This window comes from Primulina tabacum, chromosome 3, assembly GCF_025594145.1.
Source record: "Primulina tabacum isolate GXHZ01 chromosome 3, ASM2559414v2, whole genome shotgun sequence".
In the NCBI taxonomy this organism is placed as follows: domain Eukaryota; kingdom Viridiplantae; phylum Streptophyta; class Magnoliopsida; order Lamiales; family Gesneriaceae; genus Primulina; species Primulina tabacum.
Genome location: NC_134552.1, coordinates 5,780,082 through 5,798,885, shown reverse-complemented (window position 1 = coordinate 5,798,885; position 18,804 = coordinate 5,780,082). Strand labels below are relative to the sequence as shown.

The window sequence follows — 18,804 nt, the reverse complement described above, 5'->3', positions numbered from 1 at the left end:
TAAAATGAATTAAAGCGCCAAATAAAAAAAGAGATTTTAAACTAAGTATTTAAAATTTAATTGTACTACATCTTAGCCCGAGTACTTGGGAAATTCAAAATGATGAATTGCTTGATTATTAATTTCTATTCAATGGATCTGAAGCACATGCATAACCATATATAATTATTTAATAATATTGATAATGCGATCATAATAGCATTAATTAACTAAAAGTAAGGTTTATATTTACTTACATTTCATGTCGGAGAAGCTTCGATATGGGTGCTGGAGATTATAATTAAAAAATAATGTTGTCCCGCCACTTTCTATGATGATAATTATTCTAAGAGTGAGTTTTTTGTAAGACGGTTTCACAAATCTTTATATGTGAGACGGTTCAACACTACCGATACTCACAATAAGAAGTAATAATTTTAGCATAAAAAATAATATTTTTTTATGTATAACCTAAATAAGAGATCTGTCTCACAAAATATGGCACGTGAGATCGTCTCACACAGATTTTTGCTTTTTTTAATTAATTTCAACGGACATCATCATATTATGTTTGTAATTTAAGGTTATTCTATGGGTTTACGTTTAATCTGTCGGAGAAATGTGCCAAAATAATAAAACAAAAAAAAAATTCAGAAATTGTTGGACAAAAAGGACGCTTCGCAGCTATTAAATATTGCCTCAGATTTGGAAATATAAAATATAATATTAATTTTTAATTACCCAGCATGCGAGTTTCATGTATGTATAGTGTATATAAAATATACGTGCATGCACACAAACACAACTATATGGTATAATAGTATTTTGGTGCGATACACTAGTTATTATTTTATTTAATTAATGATTAAGTATTGCTATTTGAATAATTATTAAAATTATTGATATAATATAATGATTGTATTTAAATTTTTTATATTATTACAAAAAATATTATATAAAAAATGTTATATAATTTAATATGACGACTATTTCAAATTGAATTATTTATCTTAGATAAGTGAAACTGTTTGTAATAATATATATATATATATATATATATATATATATATATATATAAAATCGTATATTATTTTATCTATGCAAATTTTAAACAATAAAAAAAATATTTTAAAAGGTCAAAATTTTTGTCATTTACCAAATGAATAAATTTTGATTACAAAATTTAATTATTTTTCTAAACATGTTTAAAAATATTTATATTGAAGTTTTAGTTAAAATACATAATAATAATAATATGGACAATCGATATATCAAAATTCACAAAGATTTTTTTTAAAAAAAGCTGAAAAACGTGATATTATATAAAAAAATATTTTTTACTTATTATATGATTGAGAGTATTGAGAACTAATATAAAAAATAATACAAAACTAAAAATCACAAATGAAATTAAATAAAATGATATAATCAATATAAAAATTTATATGTAATTTATATTTTAAATATATATTAAATTAAAATTCGAATTTTAAAAATAAATTAAAATATTTAACATTTAACTACATATTTATTTAATATTTGTTTTTAAATATTTAATGCGATAGGTAATTTCTTTGTATAACAATTTTTTGGTGGACAAATTTCATATTGGAGTCGATTTGCCAGTGAGTCACGCAAACTTGTATCGTATAATTGATTCCCAATTGAACCTTTTTCTTCTTGTTGAGAATGCTCATGTCCAAAAAACTACCAATACAAATATCATGTCTTGTCTGATGACCCAATAATTAATATATTATTGTGAATAAAAATATAATAAATATTATCTACGTGGCTATGTGCATGTTTTGAGACCGTCTCTTATGAGACGATCTCACGAATATTTATATGTAAGATATATCAATCCTATCGATATTCACGATAAAAAGTAATATCCTTAACATAAAAAGTAATATTTTTTCATGGATGACCCAAATAAGAAATCTGTCTCACAAAATACGACTCGTGAGACCATCTCACACAAGTTTTAGATGGTTAGCTACGGCCCTAGACACGAATAATTTTATGATTCTTGATTCATTTGCTTATATTTCTTTTTTATTCCAACAAAATAAAATCCAACAACGTATATATGTATCACTAATTTTTCAAAAATATGTTTGTTAAAATTACATTTAGTTAAATTTTCAATAAAAAAATGGCCACAAGTAAGTCATTGAAATATTATACATCTAAAATAAAATATAACTAATTAACATTAATAATATATTATTAGATAACACGACCTTGTATAATAAAAATAAAATGAAATTAATAATTGATCATTCCCAATACTATCCACAAAGTAGAAAAACAAATTCGAACATAGCTCCCTAGCTAGTATGTAATACCCTTTAATTTGACCACTAAATAATTCTACAAATTTTTTCTGTCTTAACTTTTATTATATTTGTGGACAAAAATAAGTAAAAACAATTTAGATTAAAAAAAATTCCTACAAGCTACTGGTCCATACTAGGGGCAAGAATCATGTGATTGCATAAGGTCCAATAAAATTTAATCTAATAAAATTATATTAAAAATTATATATATATATATATATACCAATAAAATTTAATCTAATAAAATTATATTAAAAATTATATATATATATATATATATATATATATATATATATATTTAATTCTTAATCTTGAAGCTTTGCCATGTTGTGGGCATTTTGGAAATAAAGAATTATGAATTGCTGAATGGCCAAGTTCCAATAATAACGTGTACCCCCACCATTTTGTTATAATGGGAATTAAATTTGAGGGATTATCTTAAAATGTGATCACGAAATTTGTTTTGCCGTATAAAGCAAAACTTGGTTCGGTCGACCCTACCCCTGCGGGCACTGCCTGCAGGGATCGATCCAACGGCTCGGATTTTTTCGAGCCAATTTTTTTTTATTTTACAAGGAGATGGGCCCGGATCACTCATGTGGAGTGATCCGGGCCGTTCATTGCCTGCCTGCACGGGTAGGTTGAAACAAACCGCAAAACTTTAGGGTTTCATTAGGTAAATAAAGCAAATAAAATTGAGAGCCCACCATTAAAGCCGGCCAATCCCCAACCTTCGCATTTATTAGTTTGACCATATGATTTCGATTAACTTTTCAACACTTCTCGCACATGATCCGTTGTTGTATGTAGATTATTGTGTTAGTTCGAGAACCATGTGACTCGATGGTTTGTTGATCACCCAAATTTTAATCATAAATTTGTTTGTTCGAATAAATTAGTTTTATATAATAAAAATTATATGAAAATGCTAATCTCATTTCACTGGGGAAAAGAAACAAAGAAAGAAAGAAGAAGACAAGAGAAAAGCTTTTTACCAGTCGATTTGTCTGTAGATTTGACGAAAAAAACGTGGATGATACTGATGTATACTATTTTATTAAATTTAAGATATTAGAATAATTAAATTTGGGGTCATCTTCTGTTCTAATAATTATATATATTAATAAAATGTTAAAATTTTAATACAAGTTATATGTAATTCAAATGATATAGTCATTGTTTCTGGGGTTTATGTTATTGGTTCAATTCTCATTGAGATCATTTTTTTATTCTTTTGTTTTTCAATTTACAAACACGCGACGCGTGTATCGATACACTGATTACTCTACGTACAACCTGTCACGCCCAACTTTACAGGTTGGCTTCCCCGCCCACCGATTCCTTTTTATTATTATTATTATTACTATTATGTTTTTGTATTATTTTCCATAATACCACTCCACGCGGGAATTTAATTTAATGTAATTTATTTATTGCCGATAAATTTTGTTTATATGGGTTTTTAGCTAGTAATCTAATTGATTAAAATTTGCTCCTAATATATATAGAGTTGTTTTCACGCATTATTTCAAAAAATTGCCCATGTATTTTTTTTAGATATTTATATTTATATTATACTATATATAAAATTTGATGCCCTTAGTGATCTGACATTGTGACAGTGATTAGTTTCTACGAAAGTAGAATATCAATTTTAGATAATTAATACTTTTAATATGATTTACTTATATATGTCATTCTAATCTATTTTAAATATTCATATATTATCACTACAGATTACGTATTTAATATAATTTTATTATCGTTATCTTAATAATAATTTAAAAATATAATAAAATTGTATGAATCAATTGGATCTAGACAAAAACTTGTGTGAGACGGTCTCACAGGTCGTATTCGTGAGATAGATCTCTTATTTGGGTCATCCAAGAAAACATATTATTTTTTATGCTAAGAGTATTAATTTTTATTGTGAATATCGGTAGGGTTGACATGTCTCACAGATAAAAATTTGTGAGACCGTCTCAGAAGAGATCTACTCTTAAATGAATATTGTGGTAAATTATTTTTATAACAATATAATAATGTAAACAACATCAAGTTGTAAAAATAATTTACCACAATATTCATTTAAGAGTAGGTATCTTGTGAGACAGTCTCACGATCTTTATCTGTGAGATATGTCAATCCTACCGATATTCACAATAAAAAATAATACTTTTAGCATAAAACTAATATTTTTTCATGGATGACTCAGATAAGAGATCTTTCTCATAAAATATGACTCGTAAAATCATCTCACACAAGTTTTTGTTTAATATATTCAGATCACACGGATCCATTCCAGCTCTCTTTCAATTATTCAAATTGCATAATTTTGTTGTATAATTTTTTCAGATCAAATCTTAAATAATGAACTACGTCATCGTAGAATTATTATTAAATGGGTACATATATTATTATTATTATTTATTAAAAATGAAAACCCTGTATTCTTTCTTTATTTTCTTGACATGTAGTCTTCCCCTAATACCCCTCAACTCTCTATTTAGATGTACAGGCGTTCTCGATGCTCTCTCATTATCCTCAACACGCAAAAAAAAAAAGTGCAGAAAAGAGAGAGAAGTTGAAATTTAAGATGGGTGTATGCAGTTCTTGCGAGGCGACTTCTGTGGCCACTGCTAAATTGATATTGTACGATGGGAGATTACAGGAGTTCCCTCACCCGGTTAAGGTCTCCTACGTCTTGCAGAAGAATCCATCTTGCTTCATTTGTAGTTCTGATGAGATGGATTTCGACGGCGTTGTATCTGCGGTTGGCGAAGAGGAGGAGCTGCAGCCGGGTCAGCTATACTTTGCGCTGCCGTTGAGCCGGCTGCAGCGCAGGCTGCAGGCGGATGACATGGCTGCGTTGGCCGTGAAAGCCAGTTCTGCCCTGACCAAGAGTGGGGATAAATGCGGGCATCGGAGGAATGTGTTGTTGTTTTCCGAGGAGAATGGTGGTGGCGTGAGGTCGAGGAAGGTGTCGGGCATGGGAGATATCGGATCCAGGAGGCGGAATGTTGGCGGCGGCCGCGCTGCCGGGAGGCGTAGTGGGAAGTTCTCGGCGCAATTGAGCGCGATCCCTGAGTAGGGGTATTTTGAGATTAGTGGTAGGAATATTCATTTTGTAAATATTTAGTGTTGGATGAATTGATCGCAAAGTTATAATTAATTACTCGAATTCGGTCCTCGTTGAATCCTTTAATTTTAATCCAACCTTAAATACCTATATTTTAGCACATTTAACTTACAACCAGCATTAAAATATAAAGTTAAATTCGACATTTTTCATTTAATATTTCAATGAATACATATTTGACTTGAATCAACTTTGAATATGAGATGGGACAAAGAAGAGGTGTGTTTAATTCGGAAAAATTGGTTAAATAATATTGGTTAATTTTTTTTTAAGAAAATGACATCTTCAAATATATTTGAATTATATTCGAGGATATCATTTTTTTTAAATAGTTGATCGAGATTAAAAAATAAAATAAGCCGCTTAATTCATTGCCCTGTTGTTTGACCTTGTTTTATACGCTGCTTGTATTATGACTTTGCGAGACTGACATTTATAAACGCCGGCCCAACTATAAAAATTACTACTTCCCAACATTATATACAATAAAATCAACATCATGATAAGTCATCTAGATTATCTTTACAATTAATTTTTTATATATGCTTATTCGAGTTAAATATTTCAAATCGTATAACACAAAAACTCATGTGAGACGGTTTCACTGATCAATTTTGTGATACATGTATTTTATTTGAGTTACACATGAAAAAGTATTATTATTTTTGTCAAAAATATTACTTTTTATTATAAACATGAGAATGGATGACTCGTCTCACGAATAAAGATCCGTAAGACCGTATCACAATAAACATACTCATATATTATATATATAATGTACTTTTGGTAAGTGGGTCAAAAATATTACTTTTTATTATAAACATGAGAATGGATGACTCGTCTCACGAATAAAGATCCGTGAGACCGTATCACAATAAACATACTCATATATTATATATAACGTACTTTTGGTAAGTGGATAATGCTTTGGAAGATTATTTATGTGTGTTGACTTTGGTTGATTTAAAATTTTAGATGAAAGTTTTTTTGAATTTTGGTATTATTTAACGATGTGATGGTTGGGTGTTACCTGTTAGAAGAATTTGGAATCCTAACATAGTGTAATTTAAAAAATTGCACGAAAAATATAATAAAGTGGTATTTATTTCCAGTTGTCAATTCCTTTTTTTTAGTAGGGAATTAGTATAGGTTGGGTATATAAAGGGCTTTAGAATATGTACCACATGATGCATAGCTACATTAGGTGAAGGTACTACTACCCAATAACTTGAGAACTCCCAAATGTGCTATTCTACTTGTATTATGGTTATGAAATTTCATGGATTCGACCTCAAATTAAATCCAAAAACAGTTTGCAAAAAAATTCATATGAGAGAGTTTTACGGTAAATTATGTGATACGGATCTTTGACTCGATTCATGAAAAATATTATTTTTTTATATAAAACATATTATTTTATATTGTAACTATAAATCAAGTTAACCGGTTTTATGATAGACATATTCAAAAAAGTCAAGTTGAAGCTCAAATTAAATTAAAAAACAAAGTGTCTGTTGACTCTGCTTTCAACAAATCAATGTCTAATTAATTATTCACTTCAAAGGGCTAGGTTTGATATATACAGCAACCTAAAATTATACAAATTATAAATAATACAACTAAAATAAAAAATAAAAATTGGCGGCTGAGAAATTTTTCCCTAAAATTTACAAAACGTCAAGGTCCGTGTTGTCACAATCCAGTCACAGTTTTTTTAAATGGGAAAATAGTTAAATTATTTCCGAAATAGCATATTTTGGATTTTTTAATCTTTTAGCTATGACTTTTTTTTGATCTTATGTCAAATTTACGGCAACATTCCAGTGAAATATGACCGAAAATCAGGGAAACAACCTAACTTACGTAATGAAGAGCAAACCAACTTACAATGTCATTTTTTTGCAATTTTCACATTTTTTAATTACATGGAGCCAAAATTACTCAGATTCATTTATTATTGTTGAATTATGAAATGAATAAATAAAAAATCCACAAGTAAGAGACTGTCGATAAGTTCATGATCCAAAAATTATAATTCAATATGGTAAATTAGGGTATAACACACCGGACACATTAAGAAACAATCAATAAATAGGACTTTAGGAGTGATAATGGCAACGATTTTTGTCTCACCTGTCATCTTTGAGTAGGTCTCTTGTGAGACCTCTCTCACGAATATTTATCTGTGAGACGAATCAAGAATATCGATATTCACAATTAAAACTAATACTCTTAATATAAAAAATAATACTTTTTCATGGATGACCCAAATAAGATATTCGTCTCATACAAGTTTTTGTCATAGTTTTTTGTAGGAACAAGATATAATTTTATGCGAATATTTTTCAAAATTCGATTTTAAGATATACTATTTTCGCAAATGTTAAATAATGGGATAGTATGTGGTTTTCACACTTTAAATTATCAGATTAGTGGAGTGAGTGACACTTTAATTAAACACAATATTACCAAATTATGTTCCAACGCTTTTTTACGTTGGATCTGCGTGTACTGTAAGCTATACATACCTTAAAATGGGAAAGATAAATGGTGTGAATTATTCTAATTATTTATAATTAATTACCTACACGTGACTTTAAAATAATTAATTATTTTTCAATTCTCACACGCATATGTAATAATTGGATCTAGGTCGAACTAAACCGCTATATATCTTTGTTAAAGATTATGATTAAGAAATCATTTAATAATTTTAAAATTTACAAATTTATGTTCATATAATAACTTTTAATAAATGAAATAAATGGTATTTTATATATATATATATATATATATATATATATTTGTGTGTGTGTGTATGACAGACACACACATGTCGAATTTGTCCCAACTTGGGTTTCACTAAGTGGTTGGGTTTTATCTATTGGGTTGCTTAAGACACGAACAAACCATGTGGTCAAGTGGCCCGTAGGTATTTGACAATTTAATTGGCTTCAATCATAATAATTATTCACGAACTCTACTGTTTACCCCAATAAAAAATTAAACGTTTAGGGAATTTTCGAGCACACAAGTTAAGATTGAGACTTAGATTTAATTCAAACTCAAAAAATAGATCAATAAGAGAAGAATGTTCAAATCCATATATGCAATCCCAATATTTACGTTATGGCCACCGACAAGCAAAAGCATGTAGTAGTGAGAATTCTCTTTTCACCTCCGAGACTAAAATAACTGGAAATCTTATGCATAAGATCACTTTAGAACAAACAATTGTAGAGGTAGCAGCGGGCTAGTAGCTAGGTGGAGGCCCTTCCGGTCTATATAAAATGTATTAGTTAGCAGGAGTAAACTTTATCCAGCCGATATTTGACATCTTAACACACCCCTCACGTTCAGGAATGAACAATTGAAACATGAAGACATTAACGGATGACTTAACTATGGGTAGTTTAACACATAACAGTGTGTTTGAGCTCTAATATCATGTTAAGACTGTGATTTGTACCTAACTCAATCTCAAAAAATAGCTTAAGGGTTGAGTTCATAAATACGAGTCTCAGAAACTTTATACAACCAATATGAGATATTTTAACACATATCCAAATGATTGAGATAGACATTTCAATTACCATGTAGCCTTTGAAATATTGGATCTGGCAAGAAGGAAGTAACCCAAATGGATAATGTCATAATTATAAGTCTCATGGTCCCATTTTTTGATCTAATAAAAAGATTGGGACCCACGTGGCTTTTTGTTTCCATCATGGCACCTCTAATAGGGGACATATGTAGAAGATAGTCTCCAAAATAATGTTGCACCTTTTCATAATTTTCCAAAGTTTAGTATCATTTTTTTAATATTAAATAATTTGTATTAGATAATTGACAAAAGCCTGTGAAAGACGGTATCACAAGTCGTATTTTGTGAGACATATATCTTATTTGTGTCATCCATGAAAAATATTACTTTTTATGCTAAGAATATTATTTTTTATTGTAAATATCGGTAGGATTGACATGTCTCACAGATAAAGATTCTTGAGACCGTCTCACAAAAAACATACTCTAGATAATTATAAAAATATATAAAATCAGTTATAAATAAAAAAATATTAAGATAAAAATACAATGTATACATCAATTTATTTAAATGAATGTAAATTGATATTAATAAAGTGATGGTAAAACTTGTAAATGTATGGTTGCTGAGATATTTGATTGTGAAATATTAAATATTTGAGAAATGAGATATTTGATTGATGTGGATCAGTGAACCCAAAATATTCATGCACAGTAACTCATGTGTGACAGTTAAAATGTTTTCCACGCCTCGGGTGTATCAGCATTGTATCAAAGATGTAGTCATAGATTACCCGGAGATTTCACAATTGCGGCAAACAAAAATATTAATGACGAGACATAAATTTGTTATGCTGCTAATACTTACATTTGATCTCCTCTTCTTGTCGAAGTCTCGCTGAAGAAGAGTTACGGTACCTAAAACAAAAAAACGTGCAGAGAAAAATGTCTCCACCACTGTGATTTCCTCAACGAGCAATTTTTCGAAATTTTTATGGGCCAAATAGATGGAGTAGTAGTTATTTCTCAGTATGATTTTTTTTTTTAATCGAGGTTGATGAAATAAACAATAGATGAAAAAATGGTATTTTAAACGTATGTATTTTTATAATAGAAATAGAAATTAATCTATTTAGGGAGATATTATCATTATCAATTATAATATATAGAAATTTTAAAAAATAATGTATATAATAAATTATGAAGTACGAAAGATCACTAAGAACTTTGTTGCGTCGGTTCCAAGAATTGAATGCACTGATTTATTTCTTCGCCAACACATCTGGTTGGTGGACGTGGCCCCATCGTCAAATTTCATTTAATTATTTTTGTATTATTTATTACTTGGTATATTATTTATTAATGTATGTCACGTGTGTCTTCCAATAATTCACGTGCGTGGGACACATATATCCATCAACAAACAAAGTCAAACTCATTGCACTAATTTTCCTGCATTTCCCACACAAAAGTCCATTAAACAATTTTTTTTATAAAAAAAACGATACTGAAATATAAATCTATAAGTTTTAATATTTAATAATATAGTTTCAAGAGATTTATATTTTTTTTAAAATTGATTTTTATAAAATTTGAATATAAAACTAATAAAATAAGATATTTTTATAAATGTATCACAGAGCATTCAGTACTGTCCTGAAAATATTTGACACTGGGGGAAAGAAAACGAAGATGTTCCTACTCTTATCAATGTTCACTTCTCTAATGCTCATCTCCCAGGCTTCAACCCAAGCTCAGCCGCCGCCGTCTCCTCCGGTGGCAGCGCCCCCAGCTCCCTCGGTGGCTCTACCCAACTCGACCCAAGAATATCTTGAAGCCCACAACCAAGCGAGGGCCGAAGTAGGTGTCGGCCCCCTCGTGTGGAGCGAGCCACTAGCCAAATCCGCCAGCCTTACGGTGAGGCTCCAGAGGGATAAACAGAACTGCACCTTCGCTAACTTGAGCAACAGCAGGTACGGCGGCAACCAGCTGTGGGCCGGTGGCTTCACCGTCACGCCGCGAATCGCGGTGGAGACGTGGGTGGCGGAGAAGAAGTTCTACTCTTACGCTAACAATTCTTGCGCGCCGGAACACCGCTGTGGCGTTTACACACAGGTGGTGTGGAAGAAGTCGCAGGAACTGGGGTGTGCTGAGGCTGTTTGTCCCAAAGAGCGTTCTAGTTTAACCATTTGTTTCTATAATCCCCCTGGAAATGTAATAGGAGAGAAACCGTACTAGAATTAAGTACTATGAATGTTATGGAGCAAACGATGTTTTTTGGAGTTGTTAAATCATAACTTTTGCTATATATTTTGTCTCTGATTTTGGTTCTTAATGGTTTCCTTTTCTGATTTTCTTGTTTAGAGCTCGATTTCTTGAAGACATTAATTAGCTTTATTGCATGCGTTTTCGAGATGTTAGATTTTTCTCAAATAGTTGTATACCTGGAACTAAGATTGGATCTATATACAGTACAAAACCAGACCATTCAACTGAAGCGTGTAACAAGAATAAAGAATGAACCCGGGCCAATTTTCACTTCACCAGCTCTTTCAATATTAGATACCTGAAAGAAAAATTATGTGGAACCCATTCGATGTCTTTGCGCGAAGATTGAGCAGGTTTGGATCTTCTCTTAATGGTTTTCGTTAGAGACTCAGGTAAAGATTGTTGGATCATCCGTACTATGTCACCAGCACAGAGACCTGACTCCTTGGCGAAGTACTCCACTATCTTCGGCAGGACGATCCTTTTATCCTTCCGAATACCAAATGTAGCTCGAATGTACTCTTCTTTTGCAGCTTCCAGTTGATGATATACTTTCTTTGGCGTGTATGTACGAACCTAATAGCATACAAATACAAGACTATTAGCTCAAGAAATGTTGAACATGATGAGGTTTAAGAATAAGGGCATGAATGATTGATTACTGCTGGATCAGAGTGGCTCCCGGTTGAGAGAGCAAAGTGCAGAAGTGGCTCGGATCCTGCAATAGCATATGCTTGCCGTGCATCGCTTGATTTAAATTTTGTTCTTGATGAAAACAGTAACCTAAGCCACTGAATGAAGAGTACATTTCATCAGCATAAACGAATGTTCTACATTTAACTCATACAGAAAGAATGACGTAAACATGTGTCAAGATTAAATCCAAGTAATGTACCTGTCCAGGATGCGACATTCGGCATCCCAGGATAGAATTCTGCATAACATCTGCGCTCACTATTTGACCTCCAACATCGTAGGCAGCCTATGTAAGAAGTACAACTGTGAGATCAATTTATTCCAGCCGAGCCCTTTATGGGAGATGTAAATGATTGATTTCTTGTTTTATTACCTTCATCAGTAGAAACATCCGCTTCATATTGTTTTCCGGGATGCCATATGCCAGAAACGCCTGTAAACATAAAAACACCATATGCATAACTTGTAATGTTTACAAGATTTGTCATGTTGTAACAATATTACTGGGTCAAGTTTATACATGCATCACCAAAGCATTGTGTATATTGATCCAGAATGCCAGCTTCTCCTCATGGGTCAACTTTCCGGGATCTATCTCTTCCAATCGAGAAATAAGTGACCTGCGATATAAATTCAACTATCATATCAGGCTTGATCAAGGTGAAATATGTCTACCGAAAAACCTTTATACAATCCAAGTATCCTCACCTAAAGTCCCGTAATAAGTATTCGATATAGTTCAATTTCTCTCTATTTCTGTATATACAATTTACTTCAACCATTGTGCTGTAAGGTCCACTAAAATCTTTCAGCCCTTCCGTATGAAACGGGTTATCCAGCCGAACATCAAAGGAAAACTCGTTTCTAAATCCTTGACTCCACAAGTCAGGCTGAAATTTTGGAGAAAATGCACCCACAGATGAAAAAGATGAAGTGGGCGACGAGTAGCTGTGGTGCACCAATGGAGGATCAGCAAGCTTGTAATATATGTTGCACATGCACCTGACCATTTCTTCCGAAAGCTTGTTCGGTGTCTCTGGTAAATGATCCGAAATACGGGTTCCAAGATGCTCCGCCAAACTAATTACATTCGAAGACGTATTCTGAGAATACTGTAAAAAGTTCAAAACATTGCAAGTAATTAGAAAAATTTATGATCAGAATCCTACACCGTAAGTACTAATTTTCATGAACCAAGCCTGAAATAAAATATAAATACCTCCATCATGGCCAATGGCTGAGAATAACATGTATTAAGAGAAGTTTTGCTCGACGATGCTGTACGTTGAGAGAGTGAAGAGTGGGAGCGTTGAACTAACGACTCAACAAGAATATCTTCATCGATTTCCTTAGATAATGAATGAGTATTAATCTCAGGTGCAAATTTATCTTCTGCTGACGAAGTATCTGTTCCTGAAAAATCTAGTCGCCTCCTTCTCAAGGCCGGTTGCTGTGATTTTACTCCAAATTTCTTGGGTGGGGTTAGGGAAGTGAATTGAGGATCAAATGCATTTCGATACAGTGACAGAAGATGATGCTCTAAGTGCTCGACTTCTAGCTCCAATACTGCAATTTCTTTAATGAGCTCTGCAGCTGGCTAGAATTCGGTAGCAAATCTTTCTTTGTTACACTTCAAATACTGATGATTTTAAAACTTGCAAGCGTGAAATCGATAAATACTATACCTGAGGAATAGTGGTTTCATTTATATAGTGGGACGAAGCCTTGTAACCAAGTGCCTTTTCCATGGCACAGCGAACAGATACTTGATCCTGCAATCTTTTTTCGAGCTGCTGTATCTGCATTGAAAATATAAATTTACAAATTCTCGAAGGATTTAACAGAAGTACCAACTAATCAGCAAGCAGAAAATGTTTTTTTTTGCATACCTCTCGACTCAAAGAATCTTGGATTTCAGATTTACATAAATTATTTGTATTGCTGCTGAAAGAGCCATTTAAGTGTCCTGTATCCTGGAATCCAGTAATAAAAGTTCGTGTAATTTTTAAACGCGTTAGATTGCAATTAAATACATACCTTTGAGATAACTGCGAGTTATATCTACTAATTAATTGATAACAAATGATTATGTAGGATCTGGAAAGTACTTTTTCCAGAAAAGGAATAAACAAAAGTGGAATATAGATGATTCGCTATTTTGGAAGAACCTGAATCCAGAAAGAATTGAGAAAGGACTGATAATCTGAATTGGAAAAGTTTCTATTGAAATATGTTTACTATAAGCATAACTTACCAGCTTCTGTTGATGAGGTTGTTCCAAGTTATCTTCCTCAGGTTCTCTGCTGTGGGGGAAGCTGCCATTACGGTACAGTGACAGGAAACAGAGTTTTAACTCAACATATAAATATCACACTGCAAAAACTGAATGCGGAAATAAGAAAATAACCCGAAAAGCCTCAAAACATAGACGCGGGAATCAAGATTTTACATAGCTCCCACCCACCCGATTATCCACTCGAACAAATTGACAAATTCTTAAAAGATCTCCAAAAACAACAGATAAAACTAAATGAAGACCAAATATATGGCTCACAAAGCTAAGCTTAACACAAACCCATAATATAAAACCGCGTAGTACAGTAAAATAACCGAGTAAAAAGGTACCTCTTGGAACGCCTGTGTCTAACCAGCGCAGGCAACTTGCTGCTGCGAAACCCTTCGAAACCCATTAAAACGAGAAGCTAAACGAACAAGGAAGAAGTGGCAAATGAACTCACAAACTCTATTGGAAAGAAAATGATTAGCAAGGAATTGAACCCACAAGCTCTATTTGAAAGAAAATGATCAGCAAGGAAAGACTTTTAGGGTAGAAAATGGTCCCGAAACGCAGCTTGGAGTCAAAGCCCGCAATTGTCTTGTTCTACATTTGTCCATCTTTCAGCACCAAACCAGGCAATGACTTCCTAAATGCAAAGTCTGAACACCACAGAGGGTCATGTGCGCAAACAAAAAATGGCTGAGAAAAGGAAGCCCTTTTGACCATTAGACGCCTTCTTTGTTAAAGAAAAGCAGCTCCCATTACCATTTTCTGTACTCTTTTGCTGTGAAAACTAGGCCATTTTTTGCAATGGACGGACTTTCCGTCTGGCGTAGAGAGAAGGAATCAGATTTTGTTGCTTTTGTCGAAGAAATTTCACTGGCGGTAGTGTAGTGCTCAGAAAGTTGACTATTTTGGAGAAAGAATAATAGAAAGATTGGATGATAAGCTTTATTTATATATTTACAAATAAAGTAAAATTGAGATTTTTGTGGAGATAAAAGAAGAAAGATAATATATATATATGTCGACGGTTGAAAATTAATATTTAAAAGTTGAATATTTGAATGCTGAAAATAATTGTTGTAAATATTGAAAATTAGTGTGTGATGATGTAGGTAATGATGAATTTATTTTTGGATTATTTGTAAAGAAATTCTATAAATAGCATCACCATTTGTGAAGAAATACACAATTGAGTTGAGAGAAAAATATTATAAAGTGTGTAGTTTGATAACTTTGAGAGTTTGAGATTTTTACTTTTTACCATATATTTTTACTTTTTCATAACACGTTATCAGCATGAAGCTCTAAAAGTCCTCCATATTTTTCCAAACTCCAAAACAGAAGAAAAAGGTAACAAAAGTAATAATATTTATTTTACTGTTTATTTATTTATTGTGTATCTATTTAATATATAATATAATGTTATTCAGAAATAATAAAAATAAATTTTTCAAAAACTTGTTATAAATCCTGGGAGGATGTTAAGACGACAGACATCCCACACTTCCGGTGACACCGCATTATAATAATGTGATATGATATACATAATTATTTAAACATGACTAATATTATATACATCATATTACAAATGCATATATTTATTTTTTTGTACACCAACGGTCATAAACGGTAACAAAACGGCTAGTTTTTGCCCCATAAATATGATCTCATAAACACATTCAATCACTCCAACTTTCACTTCTTCTCTAAAAATTATTCTTCATCAAATTTTCGAAGAAGATGGCTTTCTCAAAGATATTTTTAATTATTTTGGTTATCATACTCACGAGTCTTGTATTTATTGGAGAATATCCTCCTCGTGTGTTTTCTTTATTTTTACGAATGCTTGTACTTGTTGTTTATCCATTACTTTGTATTGCAATATTCATTAACTAATAAAATGCATCGTAAATTTTTTTAGTACCACCATGACAAACTTGGCAAAGCTCGAATTCATTTCTCTTGATATTACGGGGAAAATTTATATGACATGGACTCTCGATGTAGAAATGGATCTTGAGTCATTGGGTCTAAGTGAGACCATAAAAGAAAATGGCATATCGACATCACAAGAAAAGGCAAAATCCATGATATTTTTGCGTCGACATCTCGACGAGCGATTGAAATGTGAATATCTAATTGAAAAAGATCACATGGCTTTGTGGAATGGATTAAAAGAAAGATTCGAACATATAAGGAAAGTTATACTTCCGACCGCCCGAGATGAATGGAATACGTTGAGATTCCAATATTTTAAAAAAGTCAGTGATTACAATTCAGCGATGTATAGAATAATCTCGCAATTGAAATTTTGTGGGCACGAGATTACTGAATTGGAAATACTTGAAAAAACATTTTCCACTTTTCACGCATCGCATATAACTCTACAACAACAATATAGAGTGCGTGGAATTTCGAGATATTCCGAATTTATCGCATGTCTCCTTGTGACGGAAAAGAATAATGAGTTGTTAATGAGAAATCATCAGGCACCACCCACTGGTTCAACGGCATTTCCTGAAGTAAATGTCGTAAACAAAAATGAATTTAAATCTGGAAACCAAAATCAAAGGTATAGACAAGATTTTGGTCGATGACGAAATCGTGGTCGTGGTCGTGGACGTGGAAGTGGTCGTGGACGTGGACGCGGCCGTTGTTTTGAAAATAATCGAGATAGTTACTTTCATAACTCATCTCAAAAGAGTGTCCCAAACCATCCACAGAAAACACATAATGAAAATATGAGTGTTAATGAGAATCACTCAAAAAGATTTGAAAGTTCTTATTTCAGATGTGGTACTCCAGGACATTGGTCCCGTATTTGTCGAGCCCCTGAGCACCTTTGTAAACTTTATAAAGAATCAATAAAGGGGAAAGAAAAGGAGACCAACTTCACTGAACAGAGTGAACCTTTGAGTGATTCAACTCATTTTGATGCTGGAGATTTTCTGATTGATTTCTCAGACAATGATCAATTTGCTGGTGGAATAAATATGTAAAATATTTTTTTTTTCATGTACCCGTATGATAATGTTTTATCGTATGCTATATTTTTTACATATATATTATATTGTATTTTATTTTTATAAATGTATTGTCAGTAATTTTATTTCATTGCATATTTTTTTTAAGTTCAAACATGAAAAATGTTATGAACAAAGCTGAAGTTTGCATACCCGATAGTGGTACAACGCACACTATCCTCCGAGATAAAAGATATTTCTTAGAACTAAAACCAACAAAAACAATGGTGAATACAATATCAGGTCCTGTAGACTTGATTAAATGATGTGGTAAAGCACAATTTTTGTTACCTAATGGTACAAAATTTTTGATCAATGATGCTTTATATTCACCACAATCGAAAAGAAATTTGTTGAGTTTTAATGATATATATTCACATGGGTATGATACTCAAACAATGAATGAAGGGAATAAGAAATATATGTGTCTTATCACATATAAATCAGGAAAGAAATATGTGATTGAAAAACTACCAATGCTTCCTACTGGATTACATTATACACATATAAGTCCCATTGAATCAAACATGGTAATTGATAATTCTTCAATATTAACAAATTGACATGATCGATTGGGACATCCTGGTTCAACAATGATGCAAAAAATTATAGATAATACACATGGTCATCCACTGAAAGACCAGAAGATCTTTCAGAATAATAAGTTTCAATGTAAAACATGTTCTCTTGGAAAACTTATTATAAGACCATCACCAGCCAAAGTCCAAACTGAATCACCAATCTTTCTTGAACGTATTCAGGGTGATATTTATGGACCTATTCATCCACCATGTGGACCATTTAGATACTTTATGGTATTGATTGATGCCTCCAGCAGATGGTCACATGTATGTTTATTGTCAACTCGAAATGTTGCATTTGCAAGATTACTTGCTCAAATAATAAAATTGAGGAATCAATTTCCCGATTATACAATCAAGAAAATTAGACTTGATAATGCTGGTGAATTTACTTCCCAGACTTTCAATGATTATTGTATGTGTATGTGAATCATTGTTGAGCATCATGTTGCTCATGTACATACACAGAATGGATTGGCTGAATCATTGATTAAACGTCTGCAAATGATTGCTAGACCAATGATTATGAAAACAAAGCTCCCTATTTCTATATGAGGACATGCAATTTTACATGCTGCTTCATTAATTCGCATCAGACCAAGTGCATATCATAAATACTCCCAATTGCAGCTTGCATTTGGTAAAGAACCAGACATTTCTCATCTGAGAATTTTTGGATGTATGGTGTATGTGCCTATTGCACCACCACAACGAAAGAAAATGGGACCTCAAAGAAAGATTGGAATTTATATCGGTTATGATAGTTCATCAATCATTCGATATCTTGAACCTCAGACAGGCGACATGTTCACAGCACGTTTTGCTGATTGTCATTTTAATGAGGAAATCTTCCCAATGTTAGGGGGAGATAAGAAACATACCAAAAAGAAAATTACATGGTATGTATCATCATTGTTACATCTGGATCCAAGAACAAAACAATGTG

The 18,804-nt window shown here is 32.1% G+C and overlaps 3 protein-coding genes across 4 annotated transcripts; 2 read left to right on the top strand and 1 right to left on the bottom strand.

The window, feature by feature from the left end:
• The first annotated feature begins 4,880 nt into the window (after positions 1–4,880).
• On the top strand, positions 4,881–5,505 carry LOC142538870 (uncharacterized). The gene has a single exon (XM_075644165.1). The coding sequence runs from the start codon at positions 4,921–4,923 to the stop codon at positions 5,413–5,415; it is 495 nt and encodes a 164-aa protein (XP_075500280.1). The 5' UTR covers positions 4,881–4,920; the 3' UTR covers positions 5,416–5,505.
• Positions 5,506–10,620: 5,115 nt separating this feature from the next.
• On the top strand, positions 10,621–11,314 carry LOC142539610 (STS14 protein-like). The gene has a single exon (XM_075645179.1). It carries the CDS (start codon positions 10,636–10,638, stop codon positions 11,242–11,244), a length of 609 nt encoding a protein of 202 aa, XP_075501294.1. The 5' UTR covers positions 10,621–10,635; the 3' UTR covers positions 11,245–11,314.
• An 88-nt stretch (positions 11,315–11,402) lies between these two features.
• LOC142539609 (uncharacterized) lies at positions 11,403–15,178 on the bottom strand. 2 transcript variants are annotated; one of them, XM_075645178.1, is made up of 12 exons: positions 14,753–14,849; positions 14,596–14,672; positions 14,225–14,285; positions 13,860–13,943; positions 13,656–13,769; positions 13,190–13,567; positions 12,679–13,082; positions 12,491–12,590; positions 12,344–12,403; positions 12,170–12,256; positions 11,937–12,065; positions 11,403–11,850 (listed from the first exon to the last, which is right to left on the bottom strand). In XM_075645178.1, exons 2-12 carry the CDS (start codon positions 14,658–14,660, stop codon positions 11,542–11,544), a joined length of 1,791 nt encoding a protein of 596 aa, XP_075501293.1. In that variant the 5' UTR covers positions 14,661–14,672; positions 14,753–14,849; the 3' UTR covers positions 11,403–11,541. The 2 variants fall into 2 exon arrangements, with proteins under 2 accessions (XP_075501293.1, XP_075501292.1); XM_075645177.1 differs by having other exon boundaries at positions 12,679–13,073; positions 14,596–15,178.
• Positions 15,179–18,804: the final 3,626 nt, after the last annotated feature.

Excerpts from the sequence above, each read along its gene's own strand:
- LOC142539610 (XM_075645179.1), top strand. The coding sequence starts at position 10,636 with ATGTATCACAGAGCATTCAGTACTGTCCTGAAAATATTTGACACTGGG.
- LOC142538870 (XM_075644165.1), top strand. The coding sequence starts at position 4,921 with ATGGGTGTATGCAGTTCTTGCGAGGCGACTTCTGTGGCCACTGCTAAA.
- LOC142539609 (XM_075645178.1), bottom strand. The coding sequence starts at position 14,660 with ATGGGTTTCGAAGGGTTTCGCAGCAGCAAGTTGCCTGCGCTGGTTAGA. Across the intron at positions 13,944-14,224 it reads AACCTCATCAACAGAAGCTG|GATACAGGACACTTAAATGG; the intron begins GTAAGTTATGCT and ends ACTGGATTCCAG. Across the intron at positions 13,083-13,189 it reads AGCCATTGGCCATGATGGAG|TATTCTCAGAATACGTCTTC; the intron begins GTATTTATATTT and ends AACTTTTTACAG.